Here is a 24,363-nt window from a genome sequence, read left to right as displayed (position 1 = left end):
ATCCCGTTTCCAGCAGCACAAAAAAACAAGCATTTACAATGCAATGGTTTTGCCTTTGTTAAAGTTAGAGCTATTGGCATTGCTCTTGACATTATTTTTATTTATGTTTTTTTCTAACATAAATAAATGGCATTGTCATTGAACCCCAACCAGAAAAATGCAAATTAATAATTTGACAGATTAATCAAGGAGTGAGCCCGTCACCAAATTGCAGAAAAGTTGAGGTAACTCGCACTGTGTAATATTCCACATTCGGTGAACAATTAAAAAAGGTTGCATTCGGAGGGAGCACGGAAGGGTGACATAGAACCTCAATGTAAGATAGGGGCATCCCTAGAAAATCCAGTAATTATTATAAAGCACCAGTTATGCTTCTTCACATGGGGTATTTTGGGTGGCAGCTGACCAGTGTGAAGTCTGCCCCCTGGGCAGATTAGGAGGGTGGTGCAGTCCAGTGACTGCCATTTTGTATTGGACTGCATATGTCGCCCAAAAATAGCCCAATCTATATTTAAGGGGTCATGTTGGGTTCCCTTCCACCATTTTATGTTCAGGTGACCTGGTGGCAGGAAGCACAGCAGTGTTTAATTTCTGGTGAGGTAAATTAGCCTTTGTGGTATTAAACGTTTCCCCGGTATATTATTTGTTCATGAGTGCCTTACTGTGAAGCGTATCCAGTGACACTCATGTGGCAGAGGTGATGAGGCTCCTGAGGGAGGTTGGAAGGTTAGAGCTCATGATAAGTGGAGAGGCAGGCATTGGTGGGTGTTGCTGCCACGGTTGTAGTATTTTCTCCACCTGAGAAAGTGGCAGGGGGTTAGGGCCATCGTTGACGAGGTGAGTGCGAGGTGCCACACTGTGAACAGATTACCTGGAAATAGGGGGCGGGCCCTCAAGCTTGGGCTGGGGCGCGCCCTGAGTGAGAGCCGGCGCTGCAGGTGGGGGGGGAGGGGAGGGGATGTGGTGAGGGGACACTAGGGAGTCCGGCGTGGTGGAGCCCTTGACCAAGGGGGGGTTGTTTAGAAGAAGAAAGTCGGGGCACAGCGGACCATCCGCACAGTGTGCACAGCTATGGGGCCACGAGTTATAAAGAAGCGAGGAAGCATGCAGTATCAGTAGAGTTGACGCTCTTTATGGGTATCGAGGGGAGAGGATATAAACAAGCTGCATCTGTTGAGCTTCACGTGGTGCTATGTGAGAGTTTGGGGGATGCGCAGAAGGGTGGGGTATGAGGCAGGGGGGAGTCCCAAGTGGTGGAACAGAGCCTACAGCCTAGCCAGCAGCAAGCTGGGTTGCATCAGCCAGTAGAGTTTGAAGAGTTGGAGGGTGGAGTGGCTACGGGCGGAGCGCAGAGGAAAGGACCCATAGCAAGGGGGGGACACGGCAGATTGGGGGGCATGAATATGCTTGCGCACTGGGTGGAGGCTTACAGGGAGGGAAGGTTGGACAGGGTGGACGCCTACATAGGAAGTGGTGGATCACTCCGATGGGTGCAAGCACATAAAAACAAGCATTTACAATGCAACGGAGGGGGGGCGGAAAGGCACGGAGAGCGGGAGGGGGTCGGGAACGGCCACACACTGACAGCGGGGGGGGGGGCGGGGCGGGAACAGACACACACGGACATAAAGCAACAAACAAAAAAACAAATGAAAATGCCAAAATCTAGTCTCCAGCAGCAAGGACAGTCACCAAAGAAAGACGGTTGGACCTAACAAAGCCAATAACACTCAATTATCTTAATTCCTCGTCTTTCCAGCACTCTTTCACCCGATTACGCGTTAATTCTATCCTTAGAAACACATGATAGTTGATAAATGCTGTGACAGTTGTGCTCGTACGCATGTGTATCTTATTACAATGCTAATTACAATTTTTAACTTCATTCACTGTCAAGACTATCAAGGAACAAATGCGTAGTGGATAGTAATGAACAATTTCTGTCACGATTCAGAGACAAATTACTTAAATAAATAGTAATAATTTATAATGTGCACATTCACTACACTAAACACAAAGGTTTATTCCAGTTTTTGAATTTTTTTAAAACAAGGAGCTTCACATTAAGAATAGCCACCCTTAGTTATGTTCATTTTAACGATTTAACTCCCCCGCCCCTCTCCCCCAATCCATCCCCCCAGAGATCCTTTCAAATCTGTAATGAGTGATCCAATTTATAAATAGATAGCTCAAATAAATGTTGCACATTAATCAGGGTTTGAAAACGTGTTTACCAATACTACACGTCTCGACTTTAAGTGCTGCACAGCAGCCTGTAGTAGCAGTCTGTCGTAAACTACTTCTGTCATCCTTGATTAGCACTAAAAATTGCAGCTCCAATGGTGCATCACACAAGAGGTATAGGTGCGCAAAAATACCCCACTCTATTGGTAGTCTTGCACACCAGATCCCATGCACTACCGCATCCCCTTCATAAGGAAGCTTACGTCTTATCCTATAGTATGCCAAAGTCTTTCTCCATACCATTTAAGGTCCAGCCTGCACCTACAGAGTTTGAGTGCTGAACAGCTTGTACATCACCCCTACCCCAACTCACCTATGGTGCACACAGGGCCCGCATCCCCGGAGACGAACTCATCCAAGGAATGTACACAAGCTATGAATGGGTCTTTCATTTTTCTTAGCAAACAGAAAAGTGGTACTTTCCAGAGGTGCCTGACATTAAGATGCCAGGATCCTGCCACAGGTGCCCTCCCCATTACAGGCGGATATCGCCAAGACAGCCGCACATTCTCGGATAATTTCCATCATTAAACCAGTATTTCAGCAGAATATAGATCCGTAATATCCAAAGAATCTACACATTAATGGTAGGTTCTTCTCTCTAATCTCCATCGCCCACCCACACAAATTCGGATGTCTCCGCCCAAGGTGTGCTAGTACTGCCCATTAGTAATGCCGTAATCTCCAGTGGTAGGTGTGTACTTAGTGCACATTTGTCCACGAAAAAGGATGCAGCAAATTAGGGCACATATGTAACAAAAAACTACCTTAAATCGGAAGCACATTTGGTCGTCACTCCCGAAGGGTACTGAACCATATTGTGCAATACCATCACTTAGGGTGCACGTGTCTCTGCTTACAATAGTTGCGCTTCCAAATCTACACTGCATTGGTGGTCTTGCACGCATTCCAAATGTGCCCCAGTGGAGCATTTAGTTAGCCTTTGCCCCTAAAAGTCGATACGGAGAGCCCTTCTTCCTCCTCAGATTGGATACTAGTGCACTGGTTCCATTCCTCTGGACATACACGGAGGGCCTTTTCTCTTCCACAGAAGCAGATACCTTCTTGATGTACACACTAGACTTCCGCCCCACCACCTGCTTCCATCCCATGTATAGCCTGACTGATGTGACTGACACCTGTGAGTGTTTTGAGGAGCTCACAACCTCAGATCTCCCCTCTACACCCCTGTGAGATGAGTAGTTCTCAGGGTGCAAGCACATAAAAGCAAACATTTACAATGCAACGGAGGGGGGGCGGAAAGGCACGGAGAGCGGGAGGGGGTCGGGAACGGCCACACACTGACAGCGGGAGTGGGGGGGGGCGGGAACAGACTCACACGGACATAAAGCAACAAACAAAAAAATAAAGCACTCACCTGGACTTCTTCCGGCAGATCTCTTGCTTCCTGCTCTCCACTCCTCCTCCCGATGACGCGGCGGAGGCTCGGACGGCTGGGCCAATCCCAGCGCGGAGGGCCGTGTTCCTTGAAACCTGCACCAGCCTATGCCATGCATTTACGACCCACCATTTGTAGGTCTTCTCTGACTTTGTAATCGTACAAGCAAAATGCCACAGACTGCACGGCCGAGTTGACGTCTTTCCAAACTTTGTCTGTGCATGCAGTATTTTTGCAGAGACTTTTCTGTCTCGTGAAGTTTGTATTTCATACTATGGCCGACGGAGCGGGATTTTTTTCAAATAAAGCTGCCGCTTGTGTAACAAGAATTCGCGTGCGCTTTCTCAGGTCCTGACAGTCAGGCAGGCTCATATTACCCGCGGAGCGTTTGATTGGTCACAAACTATTTCTTGCAGCTGTCTTGCTAGCGGCCAGCTGGTGCACCCATGTCAGCCAATCACTACGGGAGGACCTGCTTCCTTTTGTTCGTTCGTAGGAGTCCAATTGACGTCAAAGCTCTGACAATGTACAATGAGCTAAGTATGGCCCAGAAAGAAAACATTATAAAATCAGACTAGTTAGGAGGCTTGGAACCCTAAACTCCTGTCTTTAAACCCAGTGATCTGGCAGCCAGGCAAAAACGCATATCCTGCTGCAGCGAGGATGCACAATCCAGCTGTTTTAAAAAAAAAATAATAAGCTATATTGACGAAGTGGCAGAACATCGGGCCTCATGCACAAAGCCTTATCGCAATCGAAAATCCTTAGATTCGCTGAAACGCCGTGTTTGCGGTGGCAAAAGGGCTTGTCTTTCTGTATAAATACTCTTTTGCGAGTCTGAAAATGATCTCCAACTTGTAAAAAGACTTCTGTGATCTTTTCCAAATTGCAAATAGGAAAAGGATTGATATGGGAGTGCCCCTCTAATTTCCGATTCAGAAAGGAATGTACCAATAGTTTTCGGTCGCAGTTGCACCCCGCTAATGCGTTATCGACCCCCCAGGGAGGTGTTAACGAGTGCTATTGGGAGCTCTTCCCCTTAGGGGAATGTGTTGACAGCTTAGTCCTTAAGCTTAATTAGCTAGAGCCTGTTTTAGAGGCGGCGCATTGGAGTGAGTGTTGACCCATCTGTCTTGGTTTCCCGGACTCGTTTAGATGTGGGAACCACTGTCTTTCTGATGGGGGAGCCTCGGCCATCCTAGCCACCAGAAACCTCTCCACAGCAGCCCAGGACCACCAGCCCCGTGGCACTGCAAGCCCCGCCCATCTGAAGTGGGGATTCCAGCCGTTTTCCTCCCCGTAGGCAGCAAGGACAGCAGAAGTGACAGGCGGGAAAAAAAGAACAATGCTCTCCATACGGTGGGGAGAAAAACTTCCAGTTCATTAAGAGCATTGTTTTTCTATCATTTTAAATCAGTCCTCTGCTTTGAATTCTGACTGAGCTCTTTACTGTGTCTGCATCAAATCAAAGCACTTTTTGGCCTCAACGGTACAATGCAACGGAGGGGGGGCGGAAAGGCACGGAGAGCGGGAGGGGGGCGGGAACGGCCACACACTGACAGCGGGGGGGGGGGGGGGGGGGGGAACAGACACACACGGACGGGGGGGGGTGCGGGAAGGAACGGGAACACAGACACTATTGAGCTGGGGGGCCAGGGTCGAGTCTCGGCGGACCAGATTCGGGGGCGTTCCTGAGGGCTTTTGGCTGACGTAGCGTGACATAGCCAAAAGCCAAAAAATCTCGGGAAAGCCCCCGAATCTGGTCCGAGATTGACGGACACAGCCCTCTCCCAATGGCTAGCCTCCATTTATGGAGCTAGCCAATGGGAGGAGGGGGCTGTTACCCGACTCCACACACAGATCATAAGATTTTTCCTAGCGCATGCGTACTTCGTACGCATGCATTCACTGGGCAAAACCTAAAACGTGGGCGCTGAGAAATGTCAGCCAATGCAAAATCTGCCATTCCTATCTGCTGTCAGGTAATGTTCGGAATTTTTAAAACACCCAACCCAAGATGATGTGACACTACCGTCCTTGATCACACTGTAGAGCTTGGCTAGGCAAGTCACATCAGCATTTCCAATTTTTTCTCAAGCTTGAGGCCATTAAAAAATCAGCCGGTTCCAAAGACCTGGTTTCTCAGGACTTGTTTCAGAGTTCTTCTTTAGCTTTTGGCCCTTCTGGGAAAGGGAACTCCATAATTAGGGGATTTAGTGGTCTGATTACTCAGGCCCACGGGATCAGGAACATCTGGGTCTTGTGTTGATTTAGCCTATTGTGCTTCCACTATCTACACTCAAGTTTCACCAACATGCGGATTCCCCTCCGTGTTGTAGGCATGCTTCCTAATCCCATTGGTGGGGATCCTGCCTTCCTTCGGTCATCATGATGAGCAGAGTACTTTGCGATTTGTCAGCCTGCAGGGCATTAGGGGGCGCGCCCTCCTGGGTGCATGAATTTTAGTTAGGCAGTGCAACTGTGAGCCTTTGTAGCTGCTGTGCATCCTCTCAATGTGATGCTTCCTTTTTGCTTTCGTCTTCTCTTTTTATTTGTTGGGTCTGCCTGGCCCCACCCAGGAACCCCGCATGGCATTTGTTGCAGGCAACTAAGGGAGCCTATCCCAGGCTACACCAGCCGCCATTCTCCTCTGGCAGCATGGGAGCCGAACGGTGCTGCTCCCAAGCTCTCCTGCTCCCTCCATGTGGGCAGGGTGTATCTTCTTGGTGGCTGGCCTGCTCCTACCATACACGGGGAATGGGGGATTGGCCTACCACAGCTGGGGAGTGCTGTGGTGCTCCCCTTTAAAGCATTATCGTTGGGGCCCCAGTGATGGGATCCCTGGTCACTTTCCTCTTCTCAGGAATAGAGAACACTCTCTCCCTTGTGAAAGAGTGTTTAACCTGGGAGGGAAAGTTCTAGAAGTTAGGCACCACAGCCCAATACTAGGGTACTACATCACCTCTCCAACCATGACCCAACCCTCCTGCACAGCATGCTTGAACAATTCAGGATGGCGTCATTCAGGAGTCGCTGGTCACATCTCCTCTTGGGGGCCTTTGCTCTGCCCCCGCTGAAATCCCTGCTGGGTCTTTTCCCATCAAAACTTCAAAGAAGAGCCCTATCCTGTGTTTGCTGCTGAGATCTTTGCTCCCCCCTTTGATCAGTGGACCTGGGCTGTCTTAACCCTCGTACAGTGTGACAGCTTGCGAACGGATGCAGATTTTCTTCTCCACTCCTTCCTTCGCGGGAGCGGAGCACAGCACTGTTAATTGCTTCCTTTCTGTGGATAGTCCTGTGTTCCTTCTGCTAGAGAGCAATGTAATTTCTTGGCCCAGCGGGGTGACAAAAGGCCTGGGTTCTCTGATCCTGGGCAAAACCACAGAGATTTGACAATTCTGGATTATCCAAAAGGTGTACATATATCTGCTTGGGGTGTACATATTTGAACAGGGTGCCCTCTTCAAACCCCAATTTGATATCTTGCTGGACTTTGTAGGCCAAAGGGAAGTGAAACTGCAATGTAGGCAGATTTCCACCTATGTGAATAATAGTATCACTGCAGACAAAACAGTAAACCTTACTGATTTTACCTATGAGTGTCTACTAATATTATAAGGCCTAACGTAGTTCAATATCTAACCCTGAAGAGTCCCCCTTAACCAGGCTATCCGTGCGCCTTCACAGGACTCAGCACAAAGGTAGTAATTGTAATTGTAATTGTAATTGTAACCGTATTTGTAAAGCGCGATTGCTGCCCGTGGGCGTCCAAGCGCTGAGCTGACCAGAAAGTGGCGGAGGGGGTGCTAGGGTGCAGGGAGTTTGTCAAACAGCCATGTTTTTAGGTGTTTGCGGAATGAAAGAAGATCTGAGTTGGACCGGAGTGAAAGGGGAAGGTCATTCCAGAGCCTGGCGGTATTCAGCGAGAACAGTCTTCCCCCGGCTCTGGCTCGCTTTACTCTGGGGATGACGGCAAGGAAGGCCTCCTTTGATCGCAGGTTCCTGTTGGGATGATAGGGGGTGACAAGATTTCTGTTAATCGCTGGACTTGTGTTCCAGAAGGTGCGATGCGCCAGGCATAGCGCTTTGAAGGCTACTCTCTGCCTCACTGGCAGCCAGTGGAGACTTTTTAGAGCAGGTTTAGCAGACTGAGTGCGCGGGATTTCCAGCAGGGAACGTGCTGCACAGTTTTGCACAACCTGTAATTTTCGGAGTGTAAACTCAGGTGCCCCCATATATAGGGCATTGTTCGAGTCAAGGCGGGACTGGATTAACCCTTGAACCGCAACCTTTTTGGCTTCTAGCGGCAGCAGTGGAAGAACCTTCCTCAAGGTTCTCAGTAGGCCAAAGCATGTGGCAGATAGTTTTGTGGCCTGGGTGGAGAAGGAGAGTTTGTTATCCAACCACACTCCCAGGCTCTTCAGGCTTTCCTTTGGGGTGGGGGGGGGACCCAGTGCATTGGGCCACAGGGAGGTGAATGGGACTGGGGAGGGTGGGCCTAGGAGCATGAGCTCCGTCTTGTCTCCATTTAATTTGAGGAAGGAGTTGGTCATCCAACTCTTTATGTCCTCTAGGCAGTGTAGCAAATCAACTGAAGAGTGCTTGCTGTTCTCGGTGGCCAGTGAGACCACCAGCTGGGTGTCGTCGGCGTATGACACGATTTTAATGCCATGCGGTTCGACGACACTTGCCAGCGGCCTCATGTAGACGTTAAACAGCACAGGGCTCAGGGAGGAGCCCTGTGGCACTCCGCAACTCAGAGGTTTGCTGGTGGATACTGTTACACCGTCGAAGATCTGAAACGACCTCCCAGACAGAAAGGATTCAAACCACCTTAATGCGTCACCTGAGACTCTGATGTTGTGGAGACGGTCCAGCAAGGTGGAATAGCTGACCGTATCGAAGGCGGCACTTAGATCAAGGAGGATCACTGCCACTGATCCTCCCTGGTCCAAGATCCTTCTGGTATCCTCAGTGACTGCTAACAAGGCGGTTTCTGTCCCGTGCTGTGGCCTGAAGCCTGTCTGGGATGTGTGTAGCAGCGAGTGGTCCTCCAGGAACTGCACCAGCTGTGCATTTATGTGCTTCTCTAACACCTTGCTCGTCCAAGGAAGGAGTGAGATGGGACGGTAACTTGACAGGTCGTTTGGGTCTAGGCTAGGTTTTTTTAGCAACGCCCGTACCATGGCCTGCTTCCAGGCTGTAGGGACAGAGCATGCAGAGATGGACGTGTTCAGAAGATCCAAGATTACAGGCAAGGTGGCTTTACTTGCCTGCATCAGGATGTCTGGAGGGGCAGGGTCACGGGGAGATCCGGACTTGACCGAACGGGCCACTTTATTTAAAGTGTCGAGGTCAAGGGGGAGAAAGTGCTCGAGCGATGGCTGGTTTGGACGGGGAAGTGGTCTGAGGAGAAGTGATTTGATCGCTTCCGGGGGAGTGGCTGCAGGTGGGAAGGTGGAATAAATTTTTAAAACTTTGTCATGGAAGAAATCTGCAAGCTCGTTGCATTGCTCCTGGGATTTGATGGGGGGAGGAGCCGTAGTGACACTGGAGCATTGTTTTATGATTTGGAAGATTTCCTTGGGTTTAGATTTTGCACCCATTATTTTCTCAGAAAAGTAGGTAGCCTGGGCTGCTTTAATCCCTTCTTTATATACCTTGATGGCTTCTTTATAGGAGGTCTTCTTTTCTGGGAGGAAATCTAGGCGCCAGGCTCTCTCACGTTGTCTGCAGGTGCGTTTAAGTTGTTTTAAAGAGTCAGAAAACCAGGGGGCAGATTTATGTGGTCTCTTCGAGGAGGATTTACGCAGCGGTAAAGTTGAGTCTAATGAGCGAGTGATCCAATCTCTGTAGGTGTCATTTCTCACATTGGAATCCGAACAAGGTGAAGGGCGGGTGGAGTCCAGTTTGTGTAGCCAGGATTCCAAGGGGAGTTTTGACCAATTCCTCCTGATGGTGACTTGGGGGGGTGCTTGGGAGGTTTTATGAGTGGCCCAGGAGAAGGGGACCAGAAAGTGGTCTGACCATGGAAGGGGAATGGGTTGCTCGACCGTTAGGTCCAGGCAGTTACTGAATATGGGGTCTAGCAAGTTGCCTTTTTCGTGGGTCGGAGCAGCCACCAGCTGGGGGAGTTGGAGGGCTTCTAGATCTTCTAGTAATTCCTGTGCGATGTGGTCTGCGGGGGAATTAAAATGAAGATTGAGGTCCCCTAAAATCGTGTGGTTGGCTGACGTAAGGGTTCTTACCGCGATGATTTCTGGCAGGGACCTGTGGAACAGTTTTACAGGTTCAGGGGGGCGATAAATCAGGGTGCCTGTGAAGGAGTTGTTTGCATTGAATTCTAAGCAGAATGCTGCGCTTTCGCAGTCGGGAATAGTATCAGCTGAGATGCGGCATTGGTATTGATTTTTCACAATGATCGCCAGACCTCCGCCTCTGCCGACCGGTCTATCCACTCTAAGAATGTGGTAACCTGCGGGTAGTGCTCGAGCCACGTCTGGATCAGAGTGTGCAGTGAGCCATGTTTCTGTTAGGAAGATTGCGTCGGGTTTTTTCTCCTCGAGCAACATGGCAATTTCCGTATGGTGTTTTGGTAGGGAGCGGCAGTTTAGCGCAAACATACGGAACACTTGTGTCTTGACCGACGGAGTTTTGCGGAAGAGGTGCTTGCATCCATGACATACGCCGGGTAGGTCGATGGGGGCATATATACAAGGGCATTGGGGAGTAGCATTCCTACCGATTTTGTGTAGGGCCGCCGAGCTATATGTCCTGCTTTGGGCGCGGGGGGGGGCCAGGGGTTATGGCCCTGGGTCCCGGCTGGTCGCGGACGGGCGCAGACGGGCTTGCCTTAGGCGCGCCTTCGGCGCGCAAACGGCGCTCGTCCGCTGCGCTTCCTGTAGATGCACATTTATAGAGCGAAGGGGCGTGGCCTCTAGTGGGCGTGTCCGGCGAGCGCGCCTGGTCTAATGGCGGCCGCTTTGTTGTAGTCAATAGCGCGACAGCGTATGCACCGCTGTGTGCTTCAGGGGGCAGTTGGCAATTATAATTTTTTAAAATACACAGAATAATAAGTGACACCACACAAGGTTTAAAACTTAGGTTCACCAAGTGCTCGTTTCAGTACCTCCAGCTCCCGGCTTCCGCCTCAGGACTGGGTCAGCTGATCGGTCGTTGCGCTGAGGAGCAGCGTTTAAGTAGTCAGGGGGGGCGTGGCCTCTAGTGGGCGTGTCCGGCGAGCGCGCCTGGTCTAATGGCGGCCGCTTTGTTGTTGTCAATAGCGCGACAGCGTATGCACCGCTGTGTGCTTCAGGGGGCAGTTGGCAATTATAATTTTTTAAAATACACAGAATAATAAGTGACACCACACAAGGTTTAAAACTTAGGTTCACCAAGTGCTCGTTTCAGTACCTCCAGCTCCCGGCTTCCGCCTCAGGACTGGGTCAGCTGATCGGTCGTTGCGCTGAGGAGCAGCGTTTAAGTAGTCAGGGGGGGCGTGGCCTCTAGTGGGCGTGTCCGGCGAGCGCGCCTGGTCTAATGGCGGCCGCTTTGTTGTTGTCAATAGCGCGACAGCGTATGCACCGCTGTGTGCTTCAGGGGGCAGTTGGCAATTATAATTTTTTAAAATACACAGAATAATAAGTGACACCACACAAGGTTTAAAACTTAGGTTCACCAAGTGCTCGTTTCAGTACCTCCAGCTCCCGGCTTCCGCCTCAGGACTGGGTCAGCTGATCGAGTAGTCTAACATGATCGGTAGTCTAACATGCGCAGCCCACACACGTGTTCACAAATTACCAGCCACATGCCCCTTACCTTTGCTGCATCGCAGCAGCCTAATCTTTAAAGGCAGACACTGAAGGTAAAAATGTGCAGTCAGTTTACCATGGGTGAGTCACCAGTTGTGGGCTCACTCACAGTAAAAGGTCCAAAACCAGGTGATCCAATAGCGAAAAATCTAGGCAGCATAAATGGGCAGAACCCATTTCGCTACAAGTCAGTGAGTAAATGGCCTTACTCACTGATGAAATTGACAAGTATTCCCCAATGCTGCAGGACCTGGAAAAAAGGCCTCTCACCACTAATCGTTTTTTTGCAAGTGTACATGTCCATGTTTTTTCAAGGGTGAGGAAGATCATGCAGAAGTTTTGAGAATAATAAAGTTCCAACTTTGCGGTTATTTAACATTTTTTGCAAGGTTGTCTCTAGCCTGAAATCTAGATAGTCATACCTATCCAAGAGATTGAGGGGATTTCGGCACACTAATCCTGATAATTTATTTGTGTGATCCCTAATATCTATTGTGAGGGGTTTTACTGTCTGGCTACAAACACAGTAAAGACTCGGGAAGGAAGGCTGGTTTATTTACAGTTTGGCAGAAGCAGCACAGCTGCAAATAATTGGCAGATATTTCGTCTTCCATATTCAATTTGTATAGATACTAGGCACTCTAAATAGGGTGGACATCCACCAAGAGATGGTGGATGTGCTGCATACACCTGATTCTAAACAACCCTCTTAGTGATTTGGACTCTTTGCATTGAGATGCACTGGCTTGTTATTTCTCATAATCAGATAATGGAGAACATTCTGACTTTAATTCTTTTAGTGGAATTTACAAAATAGCGTAGCTATTTGCAGTTTAAAAATATCACTCCTTTAAAATGCTTGCTACACTTTTAATCGGTGAACACTGCGAATACTGTAAAACCATGTAATTAATTAATTACCTTATTTGTAAATACCCCATTGCTGCTCCTCGAAGAGAATACATGTTCTACAAATATTTGAACGGATTCCTTTGATACTATATATCCTATGGCCAGTAAGTCGATGTAATGTTTTTCATATTAAATCTTGCAAGAATTGTATTCATGTTTACCTGCCTCTCGTTCATTGCCATTAACAATGTTTATTTAAAATATTTTGCTTCAGTACAGCAGTAAAACAATGTAACTCTTATACATTTTACAGCTTGACCATCTCGGAAGGGGAACAAGGACTCAAATATATGTTGGTAAACTCAACTACAAGAATGATGATGAAAACGAAGACTCCTTTGCGGAAAAGGAGATCAAGGTCATCCTGAAAGTCTTGGACCCAAGTCACAGAGACATTTCTTTGGTAAGTAACCCACTTTAATTCTTTCCATTTAACATGAAGGCAAATCATTTTGAATATTAAAACATGCACTCACAAATAGGTTTACATGTAAAAAAAAATGTAAAAAGGTAATTGCTAAGGGAAATTAGGGCACACGTAGTGTGATTCAGGTAAACCATCTGCAATAAACCAGTAGAGAAAACAAATCTAATACACTTGTGCTTCTGTCTCCTCATTTAGAGGTTAGGGAACTGCTAGTTTTCTGGCAACAGGGCTTCTTCTTTCTACACTGTTGAGATTCCCTTCGCTGGCTGCTGCTCCACTAGAGTGCTGTTTTTGTCTGAATGTTGGAAGGTCCTCCATATAGATTCTGTTTCTTCCAAAGTTCTTTTTTGCCCTGGTCCGTTATACCCCAAAATTATGGACCTGGGCAATAAAAAGAACAAATGGTGCCCACGCTCTGGAACTTTCCTCTGCAGCCCTCATCTGACCACCCACCTACCCGGTATCAGAGCCATTTTTTATTACAGAAAAAAAAACTTTTCTCTGAAAAATAAAAATGCAAGCTGAGCTCACTGCCACGAAAGGCAGCTGACTAGGCATTGTTGCTGAAAGCACTCCTGCCATATCAACCAAAGCACTTTTATTGGAAATGTCCCTGCCTTGCTAGCAGGAAAGCTTAAACACTGTCCAATATTGACAATCTTAGTCCGTAAGGAATAAAAGACAATTTTCAGGATAATAAGCAGTTCAGAAAAGACTAAAATAACTCCGACCTAACCTATAGCTAAAGTAATAGAGCACATAAATCAGAAAACAGTGATTGAACTGGTGATGTTAAGCGTCTATCATCTCTGCCAATTCCTGGACTTTCTCAGCCCCGTAGATCTACATGATGCTTGTATTCACAAACTTAGGTCCTGATGTAGAGTTTGGTTGACAGAGTAATGTCTGTAAGGGTGACAGAATAAATTACTTGATTGCTCTGACAGACATTCCGTCTTTAAACTTATAAAAAACTAGCCGACCCCGCAGACCTCTCTTAAAAGTGGAATTAACCGCAGTAATCGCAGTTTGTCAATGTTGTAAAAGTTTGACAGACTCAGGCCATCAATTTTTACAAAGTTGAACGTTTTTTTCAAAACTCCTAAAGCGGGAGATTGTCTTTGAAAAAGGTAAAACCAATAACCCCCCACAACATAGATGTTTCCTCCCACGGTGTGTCTGTGTGTGGGAGTATTTTTTTGATTTTCACAATGCCAGTTAGGACAGTAAAAAAAACATCAGACCGCCCCCCTCTAAATTGGGCGGAAGGTCAGATGACTATCCTCCAATGGCCCGTACTCCGTTGAGCTGTTGGAGGGTATGACTGAGATGAAGAAAGGTCCTTTGTTGACATTTTATCGGTCCACCCATCTCTAAATCAGGCAGGCGGACCTGTAGTTTTGCAGAGTGGGTACTCCATCAGGTTGTGATGGAGTACTCTCTCCATCAAACTCTGATCCAGGCCTTTAGTCATACACAACTCAAGTGCTGACATTTACTATATAGCTCGACTTTATCACTTTAACCCTTTCGCTGCTTGCGTCGGCCAACGGCCGTCGTGTGCTCTACCTTCGCAGTTCTGTGCACGTCCGTTGGCAGACGCGGCCCTGCCCACTGCGCTAAACCACCGCACCGCTGCGGAATGGCCGCCACGGTTAAGCAGCTAAAGCTGGGACTGTTGAATTGTTGTAAATTACCAGCAGCACTCCGGATTTCCAGAAGACATGCACGTCTCTGCTAAATACTGGGACAACTACTGACCCACTACCACAAAGGAGAGCACCTGGAGCTGTATCATTCCAGATGTTTGTGAGAGTACCCCAGGGGGAAAAGGTTGTAGGAAGTATAGGAGAAAACGTGAACCCCAAGAGACCAACTGACGCCCACAGGACGACATTGTGCCCTGTACACACTCTGCATATCTGTTGGACTCCATTTGAAGCTACTGGTAATCCATGAACAGATGGAAAGGTATTTCCTTCAGTCCTGTATCAGTCTCTAGCAGCTTTAGGGGGTATCTCAGTCTGTCATAAAATGTGGTCACTTCTTTACAATAGCTAAGTAAAGATAACAGCCAGATGATCAATCTCTATTTACAGAGTCTTTAATTGAAGATTTTTCTGAAATAACTGTTAATACAGTTTCCCCTTGTCAGATAACCGGTGCTACTACAGAAAGGAAATTTAGTACTTGCAGAATTTGAGTGCACCATACGTGTGAATGAGTTATTCATTTTTTTTTAACTTAGAACCACTTTTAGAGATTAAGGGCCTCAGTTGGCCTTGAAGAAATGGGCTGCCAAGCTCCTGGGACATCAAATGCCCTAACTTGGCTGGTTATATAGCATTCCTGCTACAAAGGCAGGCCAGGATTTAGTTTTTAGTTTTACAAAGGCAGAGCCCTGTAGTATGTATTTGTTTTACAAATATATAAAAAGATGTCACTTATGCACTGAGAGTCTTAGCCCTGTAAATTTAGACAATGATACCTTTTTCTGCCCATGGCCACAATGAATGACAGGACAAAATAGCATTGTAATCTCAGCCCTAAGTAATGCCATGGAGAAACAGTCCTGCTGCAAATGGCCTATTAGGAAGGCATTTCCAATAGCCGAGTTGGCTGAAACTCTGCCATCAGATTCCTAACCAGTTTCCCTCTGTGAATGAGGCAGGGGAACTGAGAGTCAAACAACTGGACATCTGCAATTCATTGCTAAAGTGGTATCCAAATTTCAGAGAACCGTAACCTTCTCCCTACATCTCAATTCTTGCCCTTTTGACCCCCTTCCTAACAACTCAAGCTGACAGAGCTTTGGATGCATATTTAAAAAACATCCATGATCCTCTCTAAACAGAACGAATGAGTTTTGAATGACAGACCTTCAGTCAAAGTGAGGATACATCAAAGGTTTCTCCTGTATCAGGCACAGAATAACACAGCAGACTTTAGCTTGCCACTGATGCTATCGTGTAAAAAGCGACAGAACACTCCCTAGTAGGCCAGGATATCACTCAGTATGCCTCTATAAAGCACACCGCTAAAGGAGATTACAGAGCGGTGATTTCAAAGTCAGTAAATCCATTTCAAGGGTATTATTGCAATAATAAAGAAGCCAGAGTTGACGGAACTGCTCAGATGACATTTCTGTGGATAAATGCTATTTTGTTAAAGCACAGGCATGAGCAAAAGATGTCAAATGCTGGATGGTAATAAGCTCAAATTTCACCTGTAATGGTGATTTTTCAACACAGATAGTTTTTCAAACATTTACATGCAGCCAGTTGTTTCAGGGTGCCAAGATTTACTGGAGTGTACCTTGTGTTTGATGGAATCTGAAACGATGCTGACTGTGTTTGTAGGTTCCCATCTAATATCAGTGGACTTCACACCACCCAACCTAGGAGTTACTTGACTTTTCACTTATTCTAGATACTCTCCCACCGACTAGAGTTCTGTTGACCACTTTTTGAATATGTAATAAACCCTATCTTCTCTTAACAGTGGTGTCAGGTGGAACCCAAAAGAAAGTCCTTGAATGAGGTCCCTGTAAAAAAGACCACTCCTGAGAGCGAAGTACATCATCAACCATGTTCCCAAATACATGATTTGACACCTACACAGTGGTGTAACAATATCCCCCACAGCCCCTGACTCCAGCAGCACCCTCTAGCACTATGTATAGACACCAGATGAGAGCTCCTGACTGGTTCCGAAGCATGGGGGGCCACCTCCGTTTGCTTTGCAGGTGCGCCCCCTCCGGACTCGTTACACCACTGCACCTACTGCTCAAAATAACAGCTTGTCTTGGGAGTTGGTGTTTTCCTCACAAGAATACAGTTTGGATTGGCTCTATTGTGAGTATGCTCGTCCGCATAGAGGTTTATTGGCATCAGAAAGTGTATCTACCAAAGGTGGTTTTTCAAAACTTCACTTATGCATGAGTCTGTCAGCCTAGCTTTCTACGATGGCTTCTTGCATTTCTGTATTCCCTATTCAGCCTTGCTGTTCTCATATTCTGGATGCATCAGGCTGTCACAGGATTAGTTTCCCACAATAAAATTGGTATTTCAAGTTGTAGACTGGATAATTCTTGCAGAACTGAAGGCCAGTTTAGAAGCTGAAACTTCTTTCCTGAGACAATACAAACGTATTCTGGGCCAATTAGGCAAAAGGTAGTGTAGTTGGCTTTTGAAATACCCTCTTTTTCTTTAAAGAACCCTTTAAATACCTCCTTTGAGTACCCTCAAATATCATGTATTGTTTATAAACCTGTTGTGGAGCAAGTTTCAACTCTTATTGTTGCCACTCTGTCTCTCCCATCTTCCTTTTCCCTACTGGTCAGGCTGGCAGGCAGAGGGATTGTTTTCATAGGCTACTGAAACACTCTATTTTATTTTATTTGCATCTATACAGGGCTATGTTCCCATTACCAGGCCCAAAGTGTTTGTTAGGCCAAATAAACAATTAGCTTTGCACTGTTGGACCACAAAATTGTATTCAACAAGAGGACATTGTTGATATCAATTACTATTGATTATAAGAAATTCACAAACTGCATATGGTTCCATTGACCTATCCATCTCTATCTGGTAACTATACAGTTTGAAATATGAGTCCCTCTGAACCTTTTGTTTGCAATAATGTAAGGTTATCTAAAACAACAATACCTTGCTGCAGCATCGGTTGTCGATCCTAAAGATTTTATTTTTGCTGTCATTTTTATTTTCCTGATTGAGTTTTTGCCCCACCTCCATTATTTTTTTATCTTGACCTTTTAGTCTGAATTCGCAGATGCATTATCATTTTCGCTTTACTTGGTTTATTTGTTGCATTGTGTAATATTTTATTTCATTGAGTGTTTAGTTTTCATATATTGTTGCATATCTCCTTTCTCTGTTTGCATGCACCTCTTTTCTATGTCAGCACACTTTTAAGGCTGAGGCCGATGTAGTCACACAGATGGTGCATGTTGTGGGCACTCAATGTAGGAGCTCCCAAAACAAGCCCATTTCAGTTTTTGTTGACTCCCTGCCTCAACCTGTAGCTAGTGTGTAGATCATCGCTTATTCTCTGCTGATCTGCAACCAGTTCTAGATTTTTTTGAAGGTAAGATCTCTGCAATTCCCCAAAGTTTTCTTCCCCTCCTAATGTCTCCAGCCTCCTGAAGGTAGCATCAAGATTCTTGATAGACATTCCACCTTCATCTCTACCCCTTCACCTAATCTTTGATCCAGGTTCAAATAGGTGCAAATGTTGGATCTTTGCCCTCGGTTAATTACTAAGCATCTCCAGGAAACCATAATTACCATTTCAGTATCTGTTAGTAAACGTTTACCAAATGCAGGGCTCAGTGCCTTTGTAGAAAAGGATGCCTTTTTGCCAAGGCTCATGCCCGATTTCAGCCTGGCCATGCACTTGTCTTTATACTAGATGGCATTTGCTGTTGCCTTGATCTGGAGGATGTGGCAGTCTGTTGTAGCTGGAAGGCAGGGTCTTCAAACAAGAGTCTGAAGATACTCAAGTAGGTTTTTTATGTCATGTTCAACACTTATGAAGATACAGTCATTCCACATCAATACATCATCCCTTTTCTTAACACAGGGAACATTCAATTCAATACCACACCACTACACAGTTCTAATCCTTTAAAACCGGTCTGCAGGCTTTCAAAACCTCTTTTCACTCCATCCTGCTTGACTGCTTGCCTGACTTGATTGACTGCCTTCTTTCTTATCACACAATTTTATAATGAGAGAGTGATTATTCCACTGAACATTTTAAATTCCGAGGACTCCTCTAAGAAGAGTTAAATTGTAGAAGCCCTTGCTGCCTATAGTGGGAAGGTGAAAAAGATAAGCTGCTGTAGACCCTTAATGCATACACTTAAGTTTGTTAGCGTGGGTGGATGTAACTTTTGCATTTGGGTAAGAAGGGGCTAGACCATTTAAAGATACACAGGAATATTTAAGCTTTTTCTTTAAACTTCTTGTCTGTTACCCTGCTATAAGTGTAAAACCTGAATATGTGTGTTGTATTGGATTTGATTTTGTCGATATGAGTTGGAAGGGTATTGGCTCTTGAGCGGCCACTCTGCTGCTTGATGCTTTAATATTGTTAGCCTAGACAGTGCTGGACACTTACTGCTTGTGACCCAAGGGTCAGGGTAAGTTTGAAAACTGCTTCTCCTGCAAAGCCTCCATTCCAAAGTTTGTGTTTGGAAGATTGAAAAAAAATGAAAAGCATTTATTGAAACCTTGGAAGTGTGGATCATGCGGAAATCATTATTGATTTCCAGAGTGGTCTTTATTGAATGAATGATTGACCTGTCCATCTCTTTGTGTCCTTTCCATCAGATTGATATGAAAAGCTCCGGATAGCTCGATGAATATAGTATCTTCAGTCAATATAGGAAGGAGGGAGGATGATGGTAACAGTAACGATAGGCCTCTGTGGAGTAAATCAATATGTTTACTTCTGTGGACAGAGACAAGAATAATGATTGATGTGTTGGTCTGCCATGATGGTAGTGAAATTGGTTGCCTTCTTGTTTCTCTTTTCGAAATTGTCATGTTTTAAGGGGAACATAGTTTTATTCACTGTGAGAACAGCACATTTTGGTTGTGTAGGATTGATATTACCATACTGCAAGTGCTTGTACCTGTTCTTTTGAGGGATTTTCTACTGCGTGCTTTAATTTTTAGTGACTTTAACTAAAAATATATCAAGATCCAGCTTCTTTGCACATGGAATCTACTTCAATCGCATTAAATCCTGCAAGTCAAGTTAACGGGAAATTTTGGGCCAGACCTCACTGACCATATCTTATAATGTTCTCTAGTCCTGTGTTAAGGGACCTTTTAAAGCACTTAAAGTCACAGATATATAGATGATTTCGAGCCTATGAAGTGTGAATTACTGTTCAGTTGAACAGAGCCATGTGTTGCAGAGAGTGTAGGAGAATGTATTCCCAGATCACTGCCTCACCATGACCTGGCAAGCCTTTAATATGTTAAGCTTTTATATTGGGATGGTGTGCCTTAAATTATGATTTTTTTACATATATATAAAAATGTGTTTTTTTCGCCAGGCTTTTTTCGAAACAGCAAGCATGATGAGGCAAGTTTCACATAAGCACATTGTCCTGCTCCATGGGGTCTGCATTGGTGATGTGGAAAGTAAGTTTTTATTTTATCTTAATCATGCCATGATATACGTTAAGTCATAATTGCAATATTGAATAGATTTGAACTCTAAATATGTAACCCTCAACAAAGTAGGTTTTGCTTGGTATGTCTCACCTATTGCACCCTTGTCATAATGGCACATTCAGTGGTAAAAGAGGTATCCGTGGGAAGATATTGATGAAGAGCACCATCAATACACCTGAATAACTAGCTTCCTCTGCATCATAAAATTCAGTTTTTGATTGTGAAATCTATAAGTGCTGTCAATTCTGCTCCCCTCTGGCTTCTGGAGCTCTTAGAACATGACATCAGTCTGAGACCAAGGCACCTTTTCCTAGTAAGAAATGAGTGTACTCTAGTGAAGTGCCAAAAAAGACAAACAAAAAGACTCAACCCAGGCGGGCACCCAGTGTCACACTGAAGTACAAAACAGTGCAGTAGGCACACATAAAGAAGCAGATACTACCCCCTAACTAAACTAGTGATGCTAACAACATGCATTATAAGCTTGTTGTCTGTAATATCGAAGTAAACCAGAGGAAGTAATACATTGACAAAAACTGCTTACCGCAGAGCTCTCTAATCTGACAGAAAGCTTAAGTCACAACAGCTCTCATGCATCCAACACAGTTAAGATACAAGATATAGCTGGTTACCACCATATTTTCTACAGTAAGCTGCAACACACAAATATACAGCACTATACCTTAGCTAGACCTCAGCATACACTTTCAACAGAGCACAGACATTTCAAATAATTGGAGATTACCAAGTTCACAATAGTGTGCGGTGTAGAGTACACTTTATAACTGGTCTCGGCCCGGTATGACTCTACTCACAGCAGCCTCACCCAGTAAGAAACAAGACACACTGTACTACAGAACGCATTAAACCGAACACTGCATGAGCCCAACGCAGTTTAAACTACTGCATTTAAAAGACTACTCATCATAATAGTCAAACAATCACAATGTCCAACAGAATACATTAGACAGAACAAATGACATCTATCTTGCTTAGGTCAGAGTTACTGTATAGTTGGGTGTCACCAAGCTCATGAAAGCACCACACATCACAAATCAACATAACAGCACATGCAGCACTAATCCCAACAACCGTCCAACTCCATGCAGCCAGTCTGGTAAAGGGATACTGTGGATTCCCAACAAGTGACCATACCCTAGACTGCATCAGCAACATATTACCAACTGGACAATAAACATACCGATGTCCCAAATGGCACTGATCCAAATTGGTAAACCTCTCCGACTACAGGCACCAAACTCCACTAGCCTCTAAAAAAACACATAGAGCCAAATCCTAAACATGAATCATACTTAAACTATTGATGATCCAGCTCAGACAACCAGAAGTCAGACTCTGACAGGTTTTCATCAAAAGGCAGTTCATAAGATATGGACCTTAGGATATTAAAGACCTGAGCTCTTAATTCTGTTCCTCTTGCCTTGCTTCCAAAGATTCTTTTGGTGCTATAGAGTTAGTTAGGTTTCTATTTTATCATTCCATTGAGAAGAAAGTTCGATCTTTTATTCCACGATTGTTATCTGTGGATTCTTTTCACTCATTAACTGGTTTAAATATCGGATAGAGACTTCTATCCACAGATTCCTTAGCCTAGAAAAATCCCCAGGCATCAGTCTGGATCTGTAACTTTTTAAGGAGCAGTACCCCTGTGCACCAGTAGGTGGCATCGTTTGGCTACACACGGTGTCATGTGCGCCGGAAGTGATTTGCCTATATAGGCACCGCCTTAGCGTGCTGACATAGGTTATTTTCTCCCCGTGCCAGTCTGCGCAGATCCGGTGAGATCTACCCCCAGTCATATTTTACCGTCTTTTTCCCCAAAACGTTTTTGTTGATGTTTTTTTCCGATTTGTGTCCTGGCGTGGCAGGGATGTCAACGAGGAAGGTCACATTTAAGCACTGCTGCGCCTGTCACCCTCAAATGTCAGTGACTGACCCCCACCTCCTCTGTCTCTGGTGTTTTGAGCACGGCCACCACGCCAAGAGCTGTGTCAATTTAGCACCATTCACCCAAGGCCTGGAAGGAACAATCCCTCGAGCTCCATGGCGCTTGACGTGCAACGCCGTGGCAATCTCAATCCCGGTCGAGTCAAAGGTCCCGGGATTGGTCGCAGAGACCTCTGCTTTCACCACAGTTGAAGTTGTCCTACTCCGGTAAGTCCCCCAAGAAGAAAAAGAGCAAGAAGTCAAAAAAATCTACAACTTCCCCCCCCCCTCTCAGTCGAAGCTATCTGACAAGATGAGGGAAAGTTGTCAATTAAGGCCTGACTTCTCGGTTGACCCTGAGCTTTGGCAGTCTCTGTGCCTCCCGAGTTTCCGGGAGCCGAAATGATCCCTGCCCAGTGCCAAAAAGTTTATGAGGCCATCCACATCATATTTGGGTGGCCTGTGGCCGCTGAGTCACCTTCAGGTCCCACCAGTTCAGGAGGGGCCCCTATTCGTTCCCCGCTGGCAGATCTGCCCTCAGCGCTACTCTGGCCCCTTGGTGCCACAGATGGATCCAGTCCCACTATCGACGTTCCTGGCATCCCCATCCCCATTCTTACCTCCGACTTCAACACAGAGCCGAAGGGGCGCTGCTCAACTCTGACACCGACTGGAGCCATCCCCTCTAGGCCAAAGCCTGAGCCCTATTCCTTTGGGTTAGGACTTGGGGAGATTGGACCGAGCCACTGGGCCTTGTAGAATACCAGCCCCTAGATTCCACTATGGACTAATGTGAGGAGTTGGTGTATACTACAGGACTGGACACCTCCCCAGATACTGGCTTGGTCTCTCCTCTTACCGTGGGTGCAGAGGAAGGTGCCATATTAGCTATGGAGCTAAAGAGGGCGGTCAATGTCCCGGACCGTACGCTGACCTCTGTGGCTGTCGAGAATTGCTTTTTATATTTAATGAAGCTCTCACTGACATTTTGCTCGGCCCTGGTCCAAGCCCTGCACAGGGGCTCCAGTGAACAGGATAATTGGCCACCTCCATCCCTCCGCCCCAAGGGATCCCTCTTTCCTCACCCAACACCCCACCCAGAAGAGCTTGGTGGGCCAAGCCTCCACTTCCAAGTAAATCCTGGTGCGTTCCGTACATCTCCACCGGATAGGTAATCCAAAAGGATTGACACCTTGGGTAAGGAATTGTTCTCTTCCCCCCGCCTGGCATTGTGGTCTGTGAACACTACATACCTTTTGGGCTGTTACTCCCATTCCCTTTGTGATTTGGTTGGGCAGGTGCTGCCCATGGTCCTGGAGGAGGCCCTGGCTATGGCTGATGGGAGAGACATAGTTACGTTCACAATTTTATGTGGGCTGGAAATTACCAACTTGCTTGGCTGAGTGGTTTCTTCATCAATAGCTTTACAGAGCCACTTCTCGCTGAGAACAACTGGCTTTTCAGTGGATGTCCATGCCTCACTTATGGGCATGGCTCCTGTTCTTCAGAGGGCTTCAAGGACAAGGGAGCTACGGCCAGGTCCTTGGGCCTTTCCATGGCCCGGTCAACCCCAGACTGCCGTTTGCTCCTTTCACGTAAGAGGCTTCCCGCGTGTACCTACCTGCCCAGCCGCCATGGTACACCAGCTTCCCAGCCCCTGTGTGGGCAAGTGCATGGCACCTACAGACCCCTTGGTTCAGGCAGCCAGACGTCAGCCCATTCCACCGCTCCTTCGGCAGTCAAAACCACCAGGCCTTTTTGTATTCCCTCTGACATTCATGGGCAACCAGTGGGCTTCCAGTGGTGACCACTGGAGATCAATAGCATCAGACTGCTCGGTTCTCCAGATTGTCTGAAGGGGCTACTCTCTCCCCTTTGTGACCACCACTCCACCTATGCCACCCATTTCTTCTTACTCTGCCAGGAAGTGGCGGCTCTCTTGGTTCTCCAAGCAGCCATACAGATGGTGCTGGCATCAGAAGGAGTTTGTGGTTGCTATTCCTGGTACTTTCTGGTGCCCAGGAAGGACGGAGGACTTTGTCTAATCCTAGACCTGCGCCCTCTCAATTTCTTTATGCGCACACACATGCACTAGCCTTCTCTTGACCGAGCATAGAAAGGTTTTCAGTTCCAGTCAGACCACTCGGAGCTCCAGCAGGTAGATTCTGCCAGAGGCCTCTGATCTGCACCTCTCCCAGATGGCCACCCCATCCCAGGAGTGACACAGCTGTCACTACTGTCATATCGTTTGGGGAAGAGAGGGGGGGGTCTGGTTTGCTGTGAACATCACGTGTTAATAGTTCCACCTCCACATTATTATGCTACTTTTTATTCTAATTTTCTATAACCGTTTGGTAAACAAGACACTTTCATATTGTAAAGCAATTGCAGTACTTAATTAATTTGATAACCGAT

At 46.4% G+C, this 24,363-nt stretch overlaps 1 protein-coding gene across 5 annotated transcripts in view; it reads left to right on the top strand.

Annotated features, from left to right (window-relative positions):
• Nucleotides 1–24,363, top strand: part of JAK1 (Janus kinase 1) — a 436,233-nt gene that overhangs the window by 297,181 nt on the left and 114,689 nt on the right. For all 5 annotated transcript variants that reach the window (XM_086953620.1, XM_086953634.1, XM_086953640.1 and 2 more), the window contains exons 12-13: nucleotides 12,620–12,769; nucleotides 19,881–19,968. In XM_086953620.1, coding sequence (XP_086809746.1) covers nucleotides 12,620–12,769; nucleotides 19,881–19,968 — 238 coding nt within the window. The remainder of the gene's footprint in view (nucleotides 1–12,619; nucleotides 12,770–19,880; nucleotides 19,969–24,363) is intronic.

Source organism: Lissotriton vulgaris, chromosome 1_1 (assembly GCF_964263255.1).
Source record: "Lissotriton vulgaris chromosome 1_1, aLisVul1.2, whole genome shotgun sequence".
NCBI classification, from domain to species: domain Eukaryota; kingdom Metazoa; phylum Chordata; class Amphibia; order Caudata; family Salamandridae; genus Lissotriton; species Lissotriton vulgaris.
This window is presented reverse-complemented; position numbering and strand designations above follow the sequence as displayed.